Source organism: Aspergillus fischeri, genomic scaffold, assembly GCF_000149645.3.
Source record: "Aspergillus fischeri NRRL 181 1099437636245 genomic scaffold, whole genome shotgun sequence".
Taxonomy (NCBI): domain Eukaryota; kingdom Fungi; phylum Ascomycota; class Eurotiomycetes; order Eurotiales; family Aspergillaceae; genus Aspergillus; species Aspergillus fischeri.
In genome coordinates this window covers 2,359,568-2,379,798 of record NW_001509773.1, presented here as the reverse complement: position 1 = coordinate 2,379,798, position 20,231 = coordinate 2,359,568, and the positions used below count along the sequence as shown (strand labels likewise).

General features: G+C 54.4%; 6 protein-coding genes across 6 annotated transcripts, besides 12 other annotated features; 2 read left to right on the top strand and 4 right to left on the bottom strand.

The window, feature by feature from the left end:
- Positions 1–2,475: 2,475 nt before the first annotated feature.
- NFIA_109760 (putative mitochondrial carrier protein) lies at positions 2,476–3,748 on the top strand (the record flags this gene model as incomplete). Its single annotated transcript, XM_001267378.1, has 6 exons — positions 2,476–2,589; positions 2,654–2,688; positions 2,754–2,827; positions 2,887–3,105; positions 3,153–3,490; positions 3,542–3,748. The coding sequence occupies 6 exons, from the start codon at positions 2,476–2,478 to the stop codon at positions 3,746–3,748; spliced, it is 987 nt and encodes a 328-aa protein (XP_001267379.1).
- A 327-nt stretch (positions 3,749–4,075) lies between these two features.
- NFIA_109750 (putative pH signal transduction protein PalA) lies at positions 4,076–6,835 on the top strand (the record flags this gene model as incomplete). The annotated part of the gene is made up of 6 exons (XM_001267377.1): positions 4,076–4,083; positions 4,136–4,373; positions 4,431–4,485; positions 4,543–5,437; positions 5,500–6,477; positions 6,523–6,835. The coding sequence occupies 6 exons, from the start codon at positions 4,076–4,078 to the stop codon at positions 6,833–6,835; spliced, it is 2,487 nt and encodes an 828-aa protein (XP_001267378.1).
- A 64-nt stretch (positions 6,836–6,899) lies between these two features.
- On the bottom strand, positions 6,900–7,670 carry NFIA_109740 (DUF3632 domain-containing protein; the record flags this gene model as incomplete). The annotated part of the gene is made up of 1 exon (XM_001267376.1): positions 6,900–7,670. The coding sequence occupies one exon, from the start codon at positions 7,668–7,670 to the stop codon at positions 6,900–6,902; it is 771 nt and encodes a 256-aa protein (XP_001267377.1).
- Positions 7,423–7,461: a microsatellite.
- Positions 7,671–7,915: 245 nt separating the features above from the next.
- On the bottom strand, positions 7,916–10,612 carry NFIA_109730 (transcription factor domain-containing protein; the record flags this gene model as incomplete). Its single annotated transcript, XM_001267375.1, has 5 exons — positions 7,916–8,642; positions 8,692–9,721; positions 9,776–9,969; positions 10,003–10,432; positions 10,597–10,612. The coding sequence occupies 5 exons, from the start codon at positions 10,610–10,612 to the stop codon at positions 7,916–7,918; spliced, it is 2,397 nt and encodes a 798-aa protein (XP_001267376.1).
- Positions 8,150–8,190: a microsatellite.
- Positions 8,151–8,174: a microsatellite.
- Positions 8,288–8,362: a microsatellite.
- Positions 8,312–8,340: a microsatellite.
- A 751-nt stretch (positions 10,613–11,363) lies between the features above and the next one.
- Positions 11,364–11,393: a microsatellite.
- Positions 11,365–11,390: a microsatellite.
- A 499-nt stretch (positions 11,394–11,892) lies between the features above and the next one.
- Positions 11,893–11,941: a microsatellite.
- Positions 11,894–11,941: a microsatellite.
- Positions 11,942–11,982: 41 nt separating this feature from the next.
- Positions 11,983–14,121, bottom strand: NFIA_109720 (type I 3-dehydroquinate dehydratase; the record flags this gene model as incomplete). Its single annotated transcript, XM_001267374.1, has 1 exon — positions 11,983–14,121. One exon carries the CDS (start codon positions 14,119–14,121, stop codon positions 11,983–11,985), a length of 2,139 nt encoding a protein of 712 aa, XP_001267375.1.
- Positions 14,122–14,327: 206 nt separating this feature from the next.
- Positions 14,328–14,361: a microsatellite.
- A 443-nt stretch (positions 14,362–14,804) lies between these two features.
- Positions 14,805–14,836: a microsatellite.
- Positions 14,806–14,836: a microsatellite.
- Positions 14,837–16,575: 1,739 nt separating this feature from the next.
- Positions 16,576–20,105, bottom strand: NFIA_109710 (dDENN domain protein; the record flags this gene model as incomplete). Its single annotated transcript, XM_001267373.1, has 4 exons — positions 16,576–16,715; positions 16,776–17,030; positions 17,079–19,394; positions 19,475–20,105. The coding sequence occupies 4 exons, from the start codon at positions 20,103–20,105 to the stop codon at positions 16,576–16,578; spliced, it is 3,342 nt and encodes a 1,113-aa protein (XP_001267374.1).
- Between the last annotated feature and the right edge of the window lie 126 nt (positions 20,106–20,231).

The following is a 20,231-nucleotide window of genomic DNA, read 5'->3' as shown; positions in this document are numbered from 1 at the left end:
GTTGTGATTAGTGATTAGACTGGTAGTTGTTTGAAAGCATCCCCATTATTGGATTGCGGGGGATAAGCCGCTGCCGCGACCGAGGTCCCGAGGATATTTGGTTGATCATGCTGCCATGCATCCATCAGAGCGCATAAAGAGGATATGTACGTGGTAGTCGTGTGTTTCATATGATTGTCCTTGCATACCCGGCTTTTCTTTTTGTTTTATGTCCGTGTTTTTGATTGACTTGGGATAAAGATAGAATGAAGGCAGGCGATGCCATACCACACGTGAATAGAGATGAGCTCAGGGTGAATCAACACATTTCCACATTGAAGACCTATCAGGGACATAAATATTCTAGGACTCAAGGGTCTATCACAAAGACAGTCAGGGTCATAAGCAATAAAGAGCTATGTGCTATTAATGCTCAGCCCATTAGAAGTAAAGAAGGCTAAGGGCTAAAAGAATATAAAGACCTAAGATGAAGCCTAAGCAGCAGGTGAAGGCTATCACCAAGGAGACATAAAGAGGTATAGTTGAGGATATTTGGGCTCAGAGGAGACTAGCAAAGAAGAGGAAATAGGTGAACAGTGAAACTATGTATATTATATTAGCATTTTCTAACCATGTGCTCTGTACAGTCAACACCTGCTTTAGCAAGCTGTGCATGAATATATTTCAGATAGACAACCACAAGCTCCAAGTTCCCAACTCCATATGGACTACCTTACCCAATAGCATCTCTGCTGAATGGATCATCATTGACATTTGTCCAAAACAGTTCTATAGGGCAACTTCCCAAGCTACTGTCCCTTATTACTTTCTCTTTAATGTTATGGCTTGCTGATTAAGGGTTGGTACAAGGTCACCTGTATATTCAGAGACCGAATAAACTAACCGCATAAAATTCATGGATCATCAGCGATTTCCCTACTGATCCAAGGGACGTACTGAATGAGTTGAGCCAATGCCATCACTGATTCCATCTGTGCTTGTTCGATCGATCCCACTGTAGGTAGGTAAATAGTATCACCCTTTGGGAAACTCTGCTCGTGCTCCGGTCTGGTAATACACTCATGAGAGGTACAAGAGTGCAACAGTGTTTTGTTCCTCTGTCGAATAGCCTTGTACGAGGTTCATCAATGTATTCTCTGACAGCAGCAATGGCCTGATACTAACCAGTGATGCATGCCTGAGGAATCATAATGCCCCACCTACCTTACAGTAGTAGTCCGAGCACACCCTTTTCCGATACAGAGCCAATCAAAATGGCTGCTGAATAGGGCGGGGTAAACGCGACCTGCACCGGACTGGCTTGTCCGCAGCAGCATCTCCCTTGCCACGACCGCCACATCGATTCTTGAGTACAGTCCTCCATGATAACTGGTTAGTCTGCCAGGGAATTGGAGAGATACTTACCTTAGGTAGCTAGTAGCTACTCCATAGTGAGTTAGTGCTTCATAGATAGTCCCCTAAGAGCTATGAAATGCTCAGCTGCAAATATACCCAAGCTCAAGCTTAACGGCTGGTGTATTGTAGAAAATCTTCTCGAGCAGGAGCAGGAACGAATTGATCTGCAAGCGACCCTGTGTCCCGGCCACTATACCTCTTCTTCATGACATGCGACTCCAGACGGGCGCGCTGGATGCTTCACGACGACGTCACCGAGCTAGAGCCCCTAAGCCATTTCGAGAAGTCCGTGATCCACCGGCGCAGGACGGCCCACATGCCTGCCCGAATTCTGAGGTTTAGCTGCTGTTCGGACTTTGAACTAGGCTAGTCACTGGTGGGAGTATTCAACTCAGTTCACGACTGGACGGGTCGTTGTCTGGCTTTCTGTTTGCCCTTCTAGCGATCTTTCCTCTTCATACTCTGTCAAGTGGTGACCATCTTGACTGGTATTTCCACTGGAGAGGAGACATCCAGCTCACACGAGGTAAGTGCTTGATTATGTTCCTCCCATGCAAGTTTTGGGATTTTCTTTTGCTCACAAAAACGAGAAATGTTGATGCAGACTTGCTGATTGAAGCTCTGTCACTGCTATGGTATAGTGCGATCGAATTGCCTCGTCAGTTTGAAAACTTTCGAATGCCGTAGACAGGTCAAGATTTCGTGAATCATCATTGTCGCCAGAGCTCTGCCAGTCTGCTGTCCTCCATTGCCGGTCATCCTAGCCTCTGGCCCTCCTCAAAGACGAAAGAAAGACCATATACAAGGGCTGTTTCAGTCCGCTTCATGGACAATTGTGGGACGCTGAACGGTCTGCTCGCACCCTGAGAGACCGCTTTGCGTTCCATAGGGTTCCCCAGCCTACTGCTCACGATATTGAATGTTTCCGCGTCTCACCTGACTTCTGCCGACTAAGCAATCAATTGTAGCAGAACTCCTCTATCTTCTGCCCCAGATGGGCAACTTTCAGGGATGACTTTGGACGAACACACTGAACATGCGCCCTTTGTGTCTTCACCTCCACAACCTTCCACTGTCAGAATGCCAGCGGACAACACCTGGATTATGGATGATGCCACACGCAACAAATTCTTGAAGAAATACAAAACCCAGGTGGCGTCGGCGACCTCGACAATCTGCGCGACTCTCTCTGTGGTAAGTGTGGATTATCGAGTGTTGACATAGCGGGATGGATGCTGATATGTCTGGTTTTCCTAAGACTCCTCTGGAGAATATCAAGACCCGTATGCAGACGTATGTTATTTCGTTCCGCAAATTCACTGCAAGAAGGGAGCTGGCAGAATTGACCCCGTGAACAGACACAACTTCCAAAATGTCTTCCAATGTGTCCGCTACCTCTGGCGTACCGAGGGACCCCGGGGCTACGTCGCTGGTAGGTTGACATCGCCCTTGAGATCTACGCAATCGACGGGTCTAATATTCGAAATGCAGGAGCTCTGCCTCCTCTGGCAAGTGTCACCGCGGTCCGTGTCGTGAATTTCTCCACGTACAACGTAGCCAAACACCGCATCTCCGAGTTTGTCGAGAGAATTACGGGCGAGTCTCCTCTGGCAACCTACAACACGCCTGGCAGCAGTCCCACTGTGTCCACTCTTTTGACCTTTACTACCGCGGGCTTCATTGCCGGCCTGATCACCTCTCCGCTTGCATGTAAGTTTCGTGATTGAATCCAACCGCCACAATTGCTGATTCGGTAGGTCCCTTCGAGCTGGCCAAGAACGTTGTGCAGACGTCCGTCTTGGTCTCTCATCGTTCCCAGGCGTCTCCCGATGCGGTGCGGGACCCATCTCTGCGCAACAAACCACGCCTCGGCACCATCGAGGCGATCAGGCAGATTGTTCGCCGTTACGGGTTTCGCGGCTTGTACACGGGTTTCCATCTCCATGCGATGCGCGACACAATTGGATCCGGCTTGTATTTTAGCGTCTACGAGACGGTCAAGCAGCTCGCGGCAAAGGAACTGGGACCGGACAAGTCTCCTTTTGGAGGTCCGATGATTGCCGGTGCCATTTGTAGCACCGTGCCTTGGTTTTGCGTAAGGCGCTTTTTCTCTAATGAAACGGTCTTAATTGCTAACCTTGGCCAGACCTATCCACTTGATACTCGCAAGACCCGTGCCCAGAGCGTGCTACTTGGCAAGTCCAAGGAGGTGGGCGAAGCATCAGCGGCCGTTTCCAAGTCGAGTATGTATAAAGGTCTATCGGTCATTCTTCTTCGTACGGGAGTCAATAATATGATTCTCCTGAGTATGTTCGAATACATTAAGATGCGGATCAACCAGCTGGAGGGCTAGCGGAAATTGCATTGTTGATTTTTCTTGCAGACAACGGAGCTGGTCTTTGGCGCACTTGGGATAGGCATTGTATTTCTTTGCATGGTTTGGCATATGTTTCGAGTACATAAATACATGAGCTAGAAGCTCGTAGCAAATATCAGGATGAATCAATGATGTCAAAAAATACACCCCTAAATATAGACGGAAGGACGTGGAATGCCTCAGGCAGAAGGACGTCATCCGTTGCCATAGCCAGGCAGGCGGGGTTGGGCGTCTCGCTGTCAACAAAAAGTTCCTAACGGCGGCCACTTTGACTGCGACGCTTCCTATGCCTCAACCAGCACAATGACAACGTACGTGCTGTTAGAACCTTTTCAATGATGTGTTTACTGATGTTCTTCTTAGGAATATCCTTCAGGTTCCGTTTCGGCGCTCCCATGCCGTTTCCTTGTCCGATGCAATCACCCAGTACATTTCGTCCAAATATGACCAGCGACCGGATATGTTCGCAGATGATCTCTTGATCATTGACCGTTTGCGAAATGAGGCGATCAATGTCCAGGAGCCCCATGTCAGCGGGATCAGTCGACTGGTCACGTACGCGGCGCAACTGAAATGGCTAGGTGGGAAGTTTCCGGTGGATGTGAGTGTACTGGGAACAAGCACTTTGCGCGTACAGCATGCTGATTGAGTGTTATAGGTGGGAGTGGAATTTCCATGGTATCCTGCCTTTGGATTCAATACAACAAGACCTAGTATGTGATTACTGGTATACCAGGGATGACTCCGGATGAGCACTGACAGTCGTCAAGTTTCACAGAATAACCTTCGCTTCGAATTGGCCAACATCCTCTTCAATCTGGCGGCGCTATACTCCCAGCTAGCCTTTTCGGTTAACCGAACGACTTCCGACGGACTCAAGCAGGCATGCAATTACTTTTGCCAGTCTGCGGGGGTCCTCCTGCACCTACGAGCCGATATCCTGCCCGACCTGCGAACGTCCCCGCCCGAGGATATGGATGAAATGACCCTGCAGAGTTTGGAGCAACTTCTTCTGGCCCAGGCACAGGAATGCTTCTGGCAAAAGGCCGTCAAGGACGGTCTGAAGGATGCATCGATCGCCCGGCTGGCGGCCAAGGTTTCTGACTTTTACGCCGAGGCCGGCGACTACGCGGTCAAGTCCAATGCGATCAGCCCTGAGTGGATCCACCACATGACGGCCAAACACCATCACTTTGCGGCCGCGGCGCAATACCGCCAGTCGCTGGACTGCCTGGAGAAGCGAAAGTACGGCGAAGAAGTGGCGCGGCTGCGGGATAGTGAGGCGTGCGTCAACGAGGCGCTCAAGGAGTCTCGTTGGATAAACCGGGCCGTGCTGGGAGATCTCAATGGTCTGAAGAGCCGTGTGTCGGAGGACCTTAAGCGGGCGACCAAAGACAATGATGTCATCTATCTCAACCCTGTGCCGCCCAAGTCGGAGCTCAAGATCATCGACCGCGCGTGTATGGTTGCGGCCAAGGCGCCATCTCAGGTGACGGATGCGATATCCATGCTGGGGGAGAACGGGCCTTTGGGGCAGCCGCTGTTTGCCAAATTGGTGCCATATGCAGTTCATATTGCAGCCAGTATCTACTCCGATCGCCGCGACCGATTGGTCAACGAGAGAATTATTGGGGAGTTGGAGACCATGACGGACAAACTACGGGAGTATGTTCTTGCAACTCTAATGGCTGGCAGCTTTTTAGTGGAATTAAGCTGACCTTTGTTAGTTTGCTATCATCGCTGAACTTACCAGGATCTTTGCAGGCGCTTGAGAAGCCGCTTGGACTGCCTCCAACGTTGGTAGCTCACGCCGAGGAGATGCGACAGCAGGACGGGCTGCACCGGCTGCGGAGGTCGCTTGAAGATATAGCCAAGGTCAAGGCCAACGACAAGGCGGTCTACAATGAGGGCGTCGAGCTGCTGGCGGCCGAAAAGGCGGAGGATGATGCTTCACGGCGGAAATACGGAACTGATCGATGGACCCGGCAGACGTCCGAGGCGGCGGCGCCGAAACTGTACACCACGTCGAGTGAGATCAGCGGGTATTTTACGTCGGCGCAAAGCAGCGACAATCTCGTGGAGCAGAAGCTACGGGACTCGGAAGCGGTCTTTCGGGTGCTCACAGGCACCAATCGCGACCTGGAGATGTACGTTCCCAGCAGCCGACGGGCTGCAATCCCGCCGGAGGTGGAGCGCGAGTTGATCCGGCTGCGGGGATGCCTGAGCGAAGTGAGTCGGTTGGAGAGCCGAAGGAAGCGGCGAGCGCAGGCGTTGAAGGAGAAGGCCCGGGCGGATGATGTCACGCAGGCGCTTTTGAAGGAGACTGCGCGGTTGGAGCGGGAGTTTCCCATGCAGCCGATCCAGGCAAGCCAATTTGAGGATCTGTTCGAGGAGCAACTTCATCTGTACGACTCGGACCTGGAGATGGTTGCGCAGGAGCAGCATGATCAGGACCAGGTTGCGGCGCAGGTGCGCGAAGCCAACCGGGCATTCACTCGGGCGCACAAGGGGGATGCGTCGACCAAGGAGCGGGAGAAGGCGCTGCAGGAGCTGGAGAACGGGTATCTGAAGTACAAGGAGATCATCTCGAACATTGAAGTGGGCCGGAAGTTCTACAACGATCTGGCCAAGATTGTGGGGCGGTTCCGGGATGACTGCAAGGCGTTTGTGCACCAGCGCCGCATGGAGGCGAGTCAACTAGAAAGGTATTTCTCTTGTCATCGGTTTAGGTGTGATACTGATCGATTTAGTGATATTGCAAGTGCTGCAGCGATGGCTTCGTTGAATATTTCGCAACCTCGCCTTCGACAGCTGCAGCAGCCACCGCACCAACCACAACTATCATCACCTCCAGCAGCTGTTCAGCCGCCCGTTCAGGTGCAACCATCACGACCACCGGAAGAACCGCTGACGGCGCCGCAACCGACACGAGCGCCGGTGGCACCGCCCGCGGTTCCGACGCCTGGCATGTGGTCACCAGAGATGGGGATCCGGTTCGGGGGAGGGAACAGCCGAGGACAGCCGGGGCAATGGGATCCCAGCGATGGAATCAGATTCGGTTGATGTATGCATAGACAGATGTATCCAGATGTATATACAAGGAATGATACCATGAGTATATAGCGAGCTAAGTCACCCGACGCATCACGGCGGCCGCCTCGGCAGCCAATTCCCTAGTCTTGATATCCAGATCTTCCGCCAGACTCAGAAACTGAAACCGATCAATCCACATCTGCCAGCGACTTTTGGAGACAGTCACCGCGGCCTCCCCTGCAGCAACAGACTCGCGCTGCGAAGGCGAAAGAGATAACCCCACGGGAAATTCTTCAGTCTCATGCCTCCTTTCCCACAATTCCTCACCCATGACCAACGCCCAGATGGCCGCACAGGAGACGAAAACAGCCATCTTTTTCCGTTTCCCGGTCCCTGGCGGTACACCGACACCAGCCCCCGTACCCTCCTGCTTCATCTCCGGGTGACGACGGTGATAATGGTGCTGCTCGCCCCTCTCAAGCGCAACCCTCAAAATATGGATCCCTACGTCTTCTAACCGGACAATCCGCTCCTTGGTGATGAATGCTAGGAAGGCGTGGAGGTTTTCCCATTCCTCTTTTGCGGTTTCATTTTCGTTTGATGTTGAGGTGGAGGACTCGTCCTCGTCCTCGTCCTCGTTCTCGTTCTCGTACTCGGATAGAATATCGGCGATTGCTGATTTTAGTTCCGCTTGCGATTGATCTGCATCTGCATCTGCATCCTGGTTTGTGAGTGGGAGAGTCCGCAGTGAGTCAATGAGGGATTGTTGCTGTGGGGAGGGGAGGTCGGGTTTTGGTGTGGATGTTCGTGGGGTGTGTTTTGCGGTGGTGAGGAGGGAGGGCCAGCTTGCAGTTGGGGTGGACATTCTGATTTTTACTGATGTTCATTTTCATGTTGGTCTTTTTGTCTTGTCTTGTCAGGTGTTGAGGTTGATGTAGATATCTGGTGGTGTGGTAGTCGATGACGTATGACAGTTACCTTATCGATATGGGAATGGCTGGTTGAATAAATAATTGATATTGGGTATCATTCGTTATGTATCATATGTACACCATTCGTATATACACCCTTGTATTCACAATACCAGAGGTGCAACCGGACAGGAGGCAACTACTCCTTCTCACCCACCTCGACGTCCACCCCCCCAAGGAAGAAATCCAATTCACTCGGCCCCCCCGCGGAATTCTGCTCGTTCTCCGCCAACTGCTCCAGCAGACTCAGGAAGGGATCCTTCTCGATGGACCCCGCCTCGCTGCTGCCGCCGCCGGCGCCGGCAGTATGTGATGAACTGGCCTGGGACTGCGCGCCGGGCGTCATGATCGTTTGGCCGGTGTGGTTTTGATGGTTGTTGTTGTTGTTGTTGTTGTTGCTGCTGCTGCTGCTGTCGAAGGGGAAGGTGGCGTACTGCGGGTGTGAGGGCGGAGTGGGCGCCACGTGCAGGGATTCTGTCAGGAAGGCGGGCGGCGAGAAGCCGAACATGGCTGATGGGGGTGGTGGGGAGAAACTGTGGTTGTGATTGTGGTTGTGGTTGTGGTGATTGGGGTGGGGATGGTGGTGACCGTTGCTGGCATCCGAGGAAGAAGGATGGGTCAGGTCGGCATTGCCGAGCGTAAACGTGGATTGGAGTTGCGGCGAGGGCTGGGGATGCTGCGAGGGATGAAAGGTGAGCGATGGGGACGAGACGCCGGGCGGCTTGGTCGCGGTGCTGGCGGTGCTGTGCGAGTCGCGGCGTGGTGACGGGCTGTGGTTGGATGGGAGGGTGACGGGCGCGCGAGGCGGTTGGTTATGGTACATGGGATATGCGGTCATGGGTCGGTAGTATGGGTCCAATTGGGGGCTACAGAGTCAGATCATACTGCGTCAGAGCAAGGAGAGGGCAAACCTACGTATCATCCATATCGACCAGGCGCACGTGCGACCCGTCGGCCGTCAGACCGGGATAGCGATCCAAAAAGTCTTCCAGGTGAAAGACGGGCGAAAAGCGCATGGGACTGGTGGCCAGCGTGCGGACCAGTTCGGCATGACAGGTGTAGATGGTCTGCAGCATCTCGCGCTGGTGCTGGACGCCGGCCCAGTAGGACCCCAGCCAGGTCAGCTGGTGCATCTCACGAGTAAGAAACTCGGCGCTGGACGAAAACACCTCGCCCTCGCGGCCCTTGTAGTGCACCCCGTGCACGTGGACCGTTCCCGCCGTGCAGACGCAGTACCCGACAAAGGCAGGCCATTCGATCAGCGGGGAATTGCGGGCCAGCTCGACGAGCTCGGCAATGGCGTTGGAGTGCGAAAAACACAGGTTCGTCGCCTCGATCTGCCACGACTGGTGCTGGCCGGTGCCACGCAGCTCGGCCAGGTCAATCGGCAGGAATGGGCGGTAGATCAGACAGTGGACGAGATGATAGATGAGCTTGCTCAGCAGCAGGATGGAGCTCTCGGGATGGCCGAACAGCGCTTCCACCGAAGCAAAAACATCCTGGGTACCGGTAGCCCAGATGTCCAGTTCCTGACGGATCTTGGACAGGTTGGACAGCGAGTGCCAGGGAAAGTGCGAGTCGCCCTTGACGCCGCCGGCGGCCAGGTAGCGGTTGGTGATGCCCAGGATGCGGGTGATGTCGATGAGGAGGGCGGTGGCCCCGGGTTTACGGCGCGGGTCGCTCGAGTACTGGATGTTGGGGCCGACATTGTTGAAGAGCTCGCCCTCGACGTTGAGTCCGGCCGTATGCGGGGACCAAGCGGGGAGCCGCAGGACGATGGAGTGGTCGGCGATGAGGCCGGGACGTTTCGAGCCGCAGGTCAGGAAGCGGTCCATGATGTAGACGGCCCAGAAGAGCCGGCGGCGCATCTCGCGTTCCACTGCAGGCAGACCCTTCGGGGGCTCGCGGTAGAGGTCCAGAGCAATGGCCATGGAGGCACAGTTGGCTGTACAAGTCAATCAATACTATCCTTTCTTTCAGGGAGGCGATGGTTGCATACTGAAAGTCATATAGGCCTTTTTGCCCAGACCATGAGCAAAGTATGTCTGCGAGAGTAGGAGCAGGGCTTGTAGCCCATCCATGGTCGGTTGATCGACATCTACCATGCGTCGGGCCTGCAGGGCATAATCCAGGGCCATTCGCAGGGACTGTTCGGAGGTGTTCGGCGAGCTCGTATATCTGCAATGGTCAGTGCTGAACTAGATGCACGAACAGGAAAAAACAAACCGCAAGGTAATGGCGTAGATGGCCATCGACAAAGCGGCAGGCAATTGCCCCATCTGATGACTCTGCCGAGTCACCGACTCGTCCAGGATGAAGTAGGGTTTGCCATGGATGCGGGCAAAGTACGCATCCAACATGGAATCCGGCAGGGCAAAGTAATGCACGGGAGGCGACGGCTGCGACGGAAAGGAGAATGGCCGTGGAAAAGGTTCGGATGGGGGGACGTTGGTAGTGGATGTGCTGGAGGTGGATGCGCGGGCGAGGGCATGCATTGAGGCGGACGGATCAGGAGGTTCCTTGTCCGGCTCGACGGGTGAGGTGGGCGAGATGGGATTTTTATTTTCATCCTGCAGACGTTTCTCGAGACCGTCGACACGCTTGAGCAGGGCTTCGAGGACGTCTGTTTTGGGGCCGCGCTTTTTGGGGACGGCATCTACGACAGTCAGTAGGGTACATGACAGGGACGGGGGGTATGAGGCGAGATACCGTAGATGCATGGGCATTGAAAGACCTTGCATGCTTCGCAGCTAGGACGCATACGATTGCATTTGATCTACAAATTAGAATTGACTTCGTTAGACAGGAGAGAACACTCACCTTTCGCTTTCGACATGATTTGCAGTTCATGGACTCGCGCGGTTCGGCAGTGACTCGGCGGGGAGTAAGCCGGTCAATACTGACGGCGGGACGAGAAATAACCGACGACATAATGATTTGATGATAGATAGAATAGATACAGAAAAGAGATTGATCAAGACATTGGGAAGAATGAGACAGCAGAGAAGAAGGAGAAAAGGAAGCGGAGGGAAGAGAGCGAGGAGGAAGGGAAAGGAAGAGGAAAAGGATGAGGATCAGTTAAATTAAAGTGGCCGACTCCAAGACGCACGATCAGGAAGGATTAAGTCCAAGGCTTAAGCAAAAGTAAAAGTAAAACAGGGATGAAGATCATAGACAAGTCTGCAGTAGTTGACTAGTGGCAGCAGCAAGAAGAAGGAAGAAATACGAAGCATGAGGAGAGAACGAGAATGGCCAGAGAGTGGGGGAATCTGGAGATGGAGAGACGGAGGATTGTCTAGTGTCGGACCAGAGACGATTCCCGGTTAGATCCATGCTTCAGCAGAGACAGCTAACTAAAGTAATTAGTTCAGGACCACTTAGCTTTAGTCTTTAGCCTGGAGACGAGATGAGATGAGTGATGATAATTATTCTGTGCCACCGGAGTGCGGGGAGTTTACAGGCTCGGAGTCAAGAGGAGTCCAGAGTATCCATCTACAGCCAAAGCAGAGACCGCAGAATCCGGGGAAGTCGATCATTTCTTCATCTGATATTCAATCTGACCTCGCTTGCACAGAATAGATTAATCGCTCTCTCTCTCTCTCTCTCTCTCTCTCCCTTACTCACGGACCGAACTGCCGTCCTGTGGCCCACTGGCCTTTTACTCCATTCGAGACGGACCTCCTAGATCGAGGCCATATGCAGTACACAGTTGCAGGTCATCATCCCCTGACTCGATTCTTCAGCCATTGACTAGCATCACACGGAGGAGATAACCCATGTCCATCATGTCTTACATGTTTAACTCTCCGCATCACTGCACAAAAGTCTCTTTTCTCTTTGCAGAAGCGTCTCCGATCGACAAGGTACCATACCAAACAGTCTTAGCTTTGATTAGGTCTACTTACTCCTGGTTCTCGTACTCCGTACTCCGTCCTCTACATGTGAATACACTTAATTATGTCCAAGTCAGGGTCAGGGCTAAGATGCCTAAACGCGCAGTCAAAAATACCGGCCTCTCTCCGAATACCGGTTGTTACCTTACACATACCGGGGTCCCCACACTACTCCAGAGTCCAGCCAAGAGTCCAAGACCGCATATCAACGACTGCGTAAGCTTAGATAGATTGTAGATAGATTGTAGATAGATTGTAGATAGATTGTAGATGTGACTCGTAGATTCAATCCAAAGAATGTAATGCAATACATCTAATAAATCCTTCCTGAAGCCATCCGCACAAAATCAAACGGCACATTCTGTCCCACCAGCAGCCGCATCGTTTCCACCGTCGTCCACGCCGTCACCTCGTCGATCCCGTATGCCGTCCAGCCCGCACTCACCGCCACACCCACCGGATCCCCCTTGCGCTCCCCCGAACTCGCCGTCAGATCCAGGTACACTTTGCCCCGCGTCGACCGCGGTGATGTGCGCCCGTTGCTGCGGTAGTGTCGCAGCAGCGGCTGCACCAGCAGCGACTTCTCCGGCGGCAGCGCTGACACCATCACAAACGGCTGCTCGACCAGCTTCACTGACTGGATCGAGGTAAAGGGCTCCAGGCCCGCCGCCAGCGGTCCTGTCGCCCGGAATCCCACTGTGTAGATCGATCCAACCCCGAGACTGCGCAGCGCATAGATCGCTGCGGATGCATCGCTTTCCGACCCTGCTAGGATGATCGCCGCCCGGCCGCGGTAGGCTGAGGGCACGTAGTCGCGTGTCAGCGTCGCCCGGATTCCTTTCCACGTGGCGTTCTCCCCAACTAACGTTCTCGTCGTTGGTCCTTGCGGCTGTGGTCCCGACCCCGGCTGCGATTGCGACTGCGGCTGCGGCTCCCCCACGACAATTGTATCCACCAACCCGATCGCCCGCGCGGCCTCGCTGACAGCGGGAATGTACGGCGTCGCGGCCGAGATGGGCGGGTTGACCGAGGCGCCGCCGAAGCTGGGCTGCATGATCACCCCTTCGATCGTCCCCTTGGGGCCGCGGTCGATGGACGTCAGCGTGTGCGGCAGGCTCAGCTCGTTGAAACACTTCTCCATGAACATGGACTGCGGCGTCGCCCGGAACGACCCAATCACGTACAGATCGCGCTTCGGCAGGGCGCCCATGATGTGCATCGCCTCGTTGATCTCGGCCGCGGTCAGCTGGCCCGGCGCGGCGATCATCGGCAGCAGCGGGTGCGTGATGGGCGAGAAGACGGTGTTGAGCGCGCGCGACAGCTGGCCCATCTGGCCCATGTTGACCGCCGACAGCAGCGGGGACGCGACCGCCCCGCGCGCCTTGACCGTCGACCGGAAGTACTCCAGCTCGTAGTTGGCCTCGATCGTGTGGACCATGGCGATCATCTTGACGATATCCGCGTACCGGGCGCTCTCCGCGAAGATGCGCGCCGCCTCGGGCGACGTCCACTTCCACGTGCCCGAGAAGTCATGGAACGCCGACATGATCACGCTGTGGCCCTTTTGCTCGGCCAGCCGCCGCCGGATCTCCTCGGGCAGCCATAGCTCCACGTCGATGTATTCGCACCCCCACTGGATCGCCCGCCGCAGGTACCGGTAGAACAGCATCGGGTCGTCCATGGGGAACTTGCCATTCTCCTTGGTGCAGCGCGTTGTGAAGATGATCGGCAGCTCCGTGTGCTGCCGCAGCAGCATCACCTGCTGGCCCACGTACCGCAGGCTCGGCACGGGGCTGACGACCCCCTGCGGCGACGGCTCGACCAGCAGATCCACCCGGATCTCCACCGCATCCGACCCGACAGACAAGATGTCCAGGTTCGGCAGCGCCGCATGCACATCGGGGAACGTCGTCGAGATGAAGTTGGTGCGGGTCTTGGTCTTGAGATCCTCGTGCGGCCGTGTCTGGCCCAGGATCAACGACAGGAAGCGCGTCAGATCGCGCCGCAGAAACGGGCTGTGCGAGTACAGAAACTCATAGTCGCACCGGTCGGTGAGCGCCTCGTCCGGCGACGAGCCGTCGTCCACACAGTGCGTGTTGATCACGATCAAAGTAGACGAGTCGCACTCGTCGAGACTGCGCGCCAGCTCAACGGCCAGAATCCCCACCACCACGGCATTACTGCCCTTCACCGGGGAGGACAGCGACGTTTCCGTGGTCCATGGTTTGCCCAGAACCTCGGCGACCAAGTGCACAATGGCGTCCTGGCCGGACCCGTAAACTACCACCACCGTCCTCGGAGGATCCGCGGGGACAGACTGGGGAGCGGCAACGGCTGAATTGGCCGAGACAGGAGTCGACAGTGGGGGATGAGCACCATTGACAGGCGACGGAGCGCTGGCGCTGTTGTTGGTAACGGAAGGAACGGTATCAGCAAGAATGGTCATCGCCATGGGCTGATGAATGGCTGTCTGCATCATCTCATTGCATGGGCAGATAGACTGCTCAGTTCATAGTTGGTCCAAGTCCAATTAATAAACGACAGCAGTTGGAGTCTCAGACAGATGATAAAAATGGAGGTATCGGTATCATTCATGAAAATAAAATAAAATAAATGTGTTCACCAACAGACCGACACTCAATGTGATGCTGTACTGCTGGCAATGGCAATGGCAATGGCAATGGCAATGGCACTCTGGGGTAAACCCACACAAGAGGGAGTTTAGCCTTTAATGTTGATCACTGTCGATGTAGATAGGTGGGCAGGGTAGGTTATTACCCGGAGAAAAGAGGGCGAACGGGTATCAAATATATCAAATAGTCGAGCAAGATAAAAGGAGAAATGATAGAGGGAGGGACGGTCTAGGATAGAAGGGAGAATAGGACACGATAGGATCAGATCAGGATCCAGGTCAAGGTCCTGCAGGGTATCATCCACCAGTGCCAGGAAGCTGGAAACCGACCGGCAACGCCGTAGTTCTAAGAGTATGGTTGTATCGGACTGACTGTAAGAAGATTGATTACCCCCGATAGAAGCAAGGAAGCAACAAGAAGCAGGCAAGATCCCGAGGAAGGAGACGAGTTAGAGACTCAACAATGTCACTAGTAGTCATCAGAGAGTAACATTATCAAATGATTCTTCTTCTTCTTCTTCGTCTTCTTCTTCTTGTCGATTATCCCATCGACGGCAAATGCAACGATCCGGCTGAATTTCCCCGGGTTTCCGCCTCCGCTGCCGGACCCTATTTCTCCGCCAATAGAATCCTTTCTTAAGGGTATCTCATTTGGTATCACAGCGTTCTCAATAACCTGGAAGAATATACGGAGTAGTGATAGAGTATATAAAAGAAGTAATGGAGAGGATAGGATATTTGGCTAAATACTCACGGTACCCCTGGTCAGATATCCTCTACACAATAACCCTAATGATCATCATGCAAGGTAGCAAGACCAGACACATGGGACTATGCGTATTCTGTAATCCTGAAGACCTGGTATACTAGCTGGTAGTATTCCGTAGTAGAAAGATCTACCTTATGGAGTAGGGTTAAAACCTCCGATGATACGAGGAAAAAGAAAGCTCATGGCGTTACGGAGCACAACCGCCACATCTGACTGGCCCTGGTGCTCCTGGGGGAATCCACCTGCCTCAGATCTATGGATTACTTGACTTGCCTTAGGATAGGTCCATAGTCATGGTACAACGGTCCCAGGTCACCCTCTTACTTTCTCAAGGGGTTCCCCGGCTATTGACCAGGAGGTCGAGTGTACAACTTCTGAGCTTACTACGTAGGAAGCTAAAACATGACGAAGGGAGAGTTGCAGCAGAGGGGTGTACATCTGCAACAGTAGCCAGTCTGACAGACTCCAGATGAGCCCCGTCTCTAAACCTGGCCTGGCATTTGTGGAAGAATCTGCACTTGAGACATGCTTATCTGAAGGATGATCCGCCGCTTCCCAATGGCCCAGTCACCGTCTCTGCCGTCGGTGTCATCGCTGTCCCTGTTTATCCTGTGCGGTTGATATCCACGGTGAAGAATATATACTCCGTAGTCCCTGTCATCTGACGCAATCCTGCCCAGTTACTGAATAACCAGACTGCTACAGATAAACCCAACTACTCATGCAATCTCGTATCCTCATTCATTCCAGGCCCACAAAACGCAGGCCACCATTCCATTGACACGTTCACAGATGCAACAAGACGACTCTTCCAGAATAAGGGAACATCTCTAGAAACAAATAAACCAAAAACAGCCGGAGAAATACCGGCCAGTCATTCGGGGTATTAGAGAACAATAAAAAATGAATCCAAAGCCAAATCCAAATCCAGTCAAGCAGAAGACCAAGCAATCATATCCGCTGTCTCAATGTAAAATGTAAGAGAAGATCGGTATGTGTACAAATATGCTGGCGTCGATGTATGTATCGTACCCCCATGACCTCCAAAGGTCAGGTTTCATGTCAGGCCATCACGTCGTCAGTAGTGACATGTGCCGCGCTCAAATCATGCGTGCAACTTGTCCAGATCCCATCTGCAAAGGAGCTGATCCGGAAATACTCTCCAGCGCGGAGAATGGCCTGCCTCAGACGTGCTCCCGCCGCGCGGACCCTCCCGTGCCCGTGCAAAGTAACATTGCTAGTTCGTACATTGCTCGTTGCGGTCCACCGCAGCTTTTCGAGCGCAGGCAGGAATCTCGTCCTCCTCGGCAGTGGATGCGCCAAATCGTAACCACCCAAGTCTCGGAGGGCAAGCGACCTGACGATGCTCTATCTGCGAGAAAAGTGAAACAAACACGGTAACTGGCCCCAGCGAGAGATATGACAGGTGCATGCCACGTGGCCAGCGTCATATCCAATAGTGTTCTAGGGCATATTAAGCCCCTTCAACGTCGAATCTCCCCATCTTACGGAGGAGAGATAGCAAGCCCGTTCATAAGATTAGGAAGTGGCTTCCGGCGAGCATTGTTGGCCGTCTTTGAGACCCGCGGCGCTCCATTGATCATGCGCGGTTCCTTCATCAGGCTGGTGTCGAGCTTGGCTGGGGCTGTGACGGATTAGCGTTATTCTACAAGCAGGCTAACAAGTTTGCAGATCGTCGACGCACCTCTAGTGACAATGCGAGTGTAATCCCCAGAAAGAGTCTGCTGGCCCCTGCTGCTCGGTGGAAACGAAGTCGCACTGGCTGTTCGCCAGAGATGGTTCGAGGTATCGGATAGGAAATCCGTCATGGTACGGCTAGAGAACAGCGAAGAACGGCCCCGGTTCCGTTTTGACAGAACAATCTCATCGAACAAGGCCAGCCGGGGGTCCTTTGACTTGGGATTCACCCTTTCTCTTTCCCCAATGAACTCGTTAAACCCTGATGAGATTAGCATACAGACCACGTGTTCACGTTTCCCGCGCTTACCTTGTGTGTGCTGCAGGACCGCAATGTACTCCGCATGCTCGCTAGGCAGGCTCTTCAAGAAGGCTTCCATATTAAAGCTGTATGTCAGACCCGCCTTTTTCTTGTCGCCCGTGGCCGGTTGAAGGAACTTCTTGTAAGTGTAAAACAGGCTGGCGAAACATCTGACAAAGGCGGCCCGAACCTGCTCCGGGTGGAACGCTGCAGGACAGACCAGACAGATCTGGAGAGCGCACCGGTTGTGCACCAGGGTCTTGCAGGCACTGCACCGGTACATGCCGTCCTCCGCTCGCTCATCGCACACGGCACAGACGGCCTTGTCATCGGCCGGGACCACCTGAAGGCAGTGGCCCTCAACCCAGCACGTGCCCTCGGCATTGTGGATGGGCTGCGCGACAGACTGCGGCACGATCGTCGAGGCTGCCACCGTGGACTGAGCATAGACGGACGGTGCATAGGTGGAGCCCGAGTTGTATTCCGTGTTCAACGTCGTGACTGACAGGTTGGGCGCATGACCAAGGAAAGGAGCACTCGGCCGTCTCGGAACGCCTGGCCTCATCTCCATTCCAAAGGACGAGCTTCGCCGGGATGAGGCATCAAAATGACCCGACCGTTTCTCCCGCAGCGAAGCCTGCAGAGCCATACCCGAATCGTTCCGGGAGCTGGGCGGGAAGTGGCCCGAGGTCGGTGAATTGTCCCTCGGGGAAGGTGGTGACCCGGTCTTGGACGTAGACCCGGTGCTCGGTCGGTCGGAGCCTTTGGATGAGAAGCCCCTGGACGCAGCTTGCTCGTTACGTGCATACAGATAAGCGTTGAAGATGAGTGGTTGGAACGTAGTCGGCAGCACAGGCTGTTGACCAAACGCACTCGAATTGAGACTGACATACTTGGCCAGTTGCGTGGACTGCGCCCGGGCGTTGAAGATGGACGGGTTTTCCGACATAAAGGCATCAAAGGGGAACGTCTCGATTGCGTAAGCTGGAGGGCCAGTGGGGGCCGCGCACCGACTGTGGTGGGGCGCGGCAAGCTGGAGCAGCGACAGCAGCTTCCGGCGCTGATGACGCGGCAGGGGCGTCGGCTGCACCGTGCTCTCGATCACGTCGGCATCCAGATCCACCAGAACAAAGTCATCGGACGGCAATTCGACCTTCTCATATCGACGCTCGATACCCACAATGTACGGACAGGGGGCCTCCAGGGCCTGGATCAACCGTGCTGGGAGCACGGGAATCAGCACGCCGGTCCACTGGAGCGGGAATAGCAGGTCGACCAGGGCTCTGGTGGCCAGGTAGAGCATCGACGTGTGGGACGAGAGAAAGATGATGCGGGACTCGGTAAGAGCGTACTCGAACAAGATGATGATGTTCGACAGGGACAGCGTCCGGAACAACGCATAGAGATCCGTGTTTCTGGAACCGGGCAGCTCATTGACCGCCTCCTTGCGTGCGAAGAGGCGGAGCTCCCGGACGGCCAGCTCGACCTGCGTCTTGGACGAGTTGGGGCTGAATGCCTCGGTGCACAGATTCATCACGTATCGCTCCAATGGTTGCCAGACGCCCATGCGCGGCGAGCTGGGAGGGACTCGCTGAACGCCGCCGTCGGTCATGGGGACAATGATGGCCTTCAACCACTCCTTCCAGAAGCTAGTCATGTTCTCCTCACGCCCCAAAATACCATATGCGCGGGGGATCCAGAAACCGGTTTCTCCGTCGGTCAAACCTTCGATCTTTGACGCCGCCCCGTGACGCACCGGCCGTAGCAGATCGGTCATGAGTCCAATCTTCTCTTCCACAGCGCTGATCTCATCCTCCAACTGTTCTCTCGACTCCGACCCGGACACTACGGTGGGAAGCTGCGCCAGGAGTCGTGACAGCTTGGCCCGCTCGGAGGCCAGCCGTTCCCCGAGACTCGCCGCCAGCTCTCGCTCCTCGTCCGTCATGTTCTCTTTCCTCCACTCTTCACAGCGCTTCTCCAACTCTTCGGCCGCTCGTTGGTTCAGAGGGATCCAGATGATCACGCAGATTGCATGCAGTCGCGACCCGTTGTCAGTCGTCATGGTGAATCCATGCCACGTGGATCGAGGCCGCTGGTCGGAAGACACGATATTGATATCATTGGGAAAGGCGAACATCGGCACGTAATCCGGGAAGTTTCCGCGCTGCTTCAGCTCCTCCGTCATACCTTTTGTTGGATATCGATCGAGAAGAACGGGCTCGAATCTCCGCTTTAGGGGGTGCATGGTGGGGGAGAATTCTAGGGGTTGCGGAGCAGGGATGACAGAGTTGTAATTGCTGAGACGCCGTGAAGTACGAATGGAAGCTGTCAAGGAAAGAACAGAGTTTAGTAGATTGTCAACGCAGATGGCGGAGTACGGTGAATGTGGCCGAGTATGTACTCACCCTGACGGGCAACCGAAGGCTGCCGCTTCATACTGTTCATATCCCGAAAGGCCATATGTCGTCGTACGCTACCGATCCCAGATCGTAGTAGGCTCGACGGCTGTGACGGAGTCTCCTCCGAGGTGATCTTCTGAGTGCGCAACCGAGACCGGGGGCGTGAAGCGGGCGTGATGGCCCCGGCACTGAGGCTCAGGTCGGACAGGAACGAGTCTCTCTCGGACGCGAACTTGAACAGCGCCTTGTCGAAGTCAAAGTCCTCCAGAAATGACGAGCCCCGAGGGGATTGCGCACCCTTGATTGTCAAGCTGCTCCGATTGCTGTTGGAGCCGTTCGCGTTTCCCTCGGCGGAGTTTTCCGAGCGCATCGAGAATCGCTGAAATGAGTTCCGGCCGGGCAAAGTCGAATTGGGTCTCGAGAGCCCGTCGAGACGGGGGTCGTGAGCCTCCTCAGCGTCCGCATCCTCCTCAATGGTATCTGTGAGAGCGGGACCGGGAGAAGTGGCGCTGTTTGCCCTATATTCATCGCCCAACCTTCGAAAGGTCTCTAGTACCTCTGTGCCATCCACGCCAGCTATCCAAAAGTAGTCCGCGAGAGGCGTGGTTGACACCTCCGGGGTGGAAGAGTAAGGCATATTTTTTTGGGGCCGGATGAGGGGGTGTGATGAGCTGATAGCAGGTGGATGATCGTTCAATTCGTCACAAAATCTACCGTGTATTTTATCGTCATCACATGAAGCCAAAAATAAAACTGAAAAGCA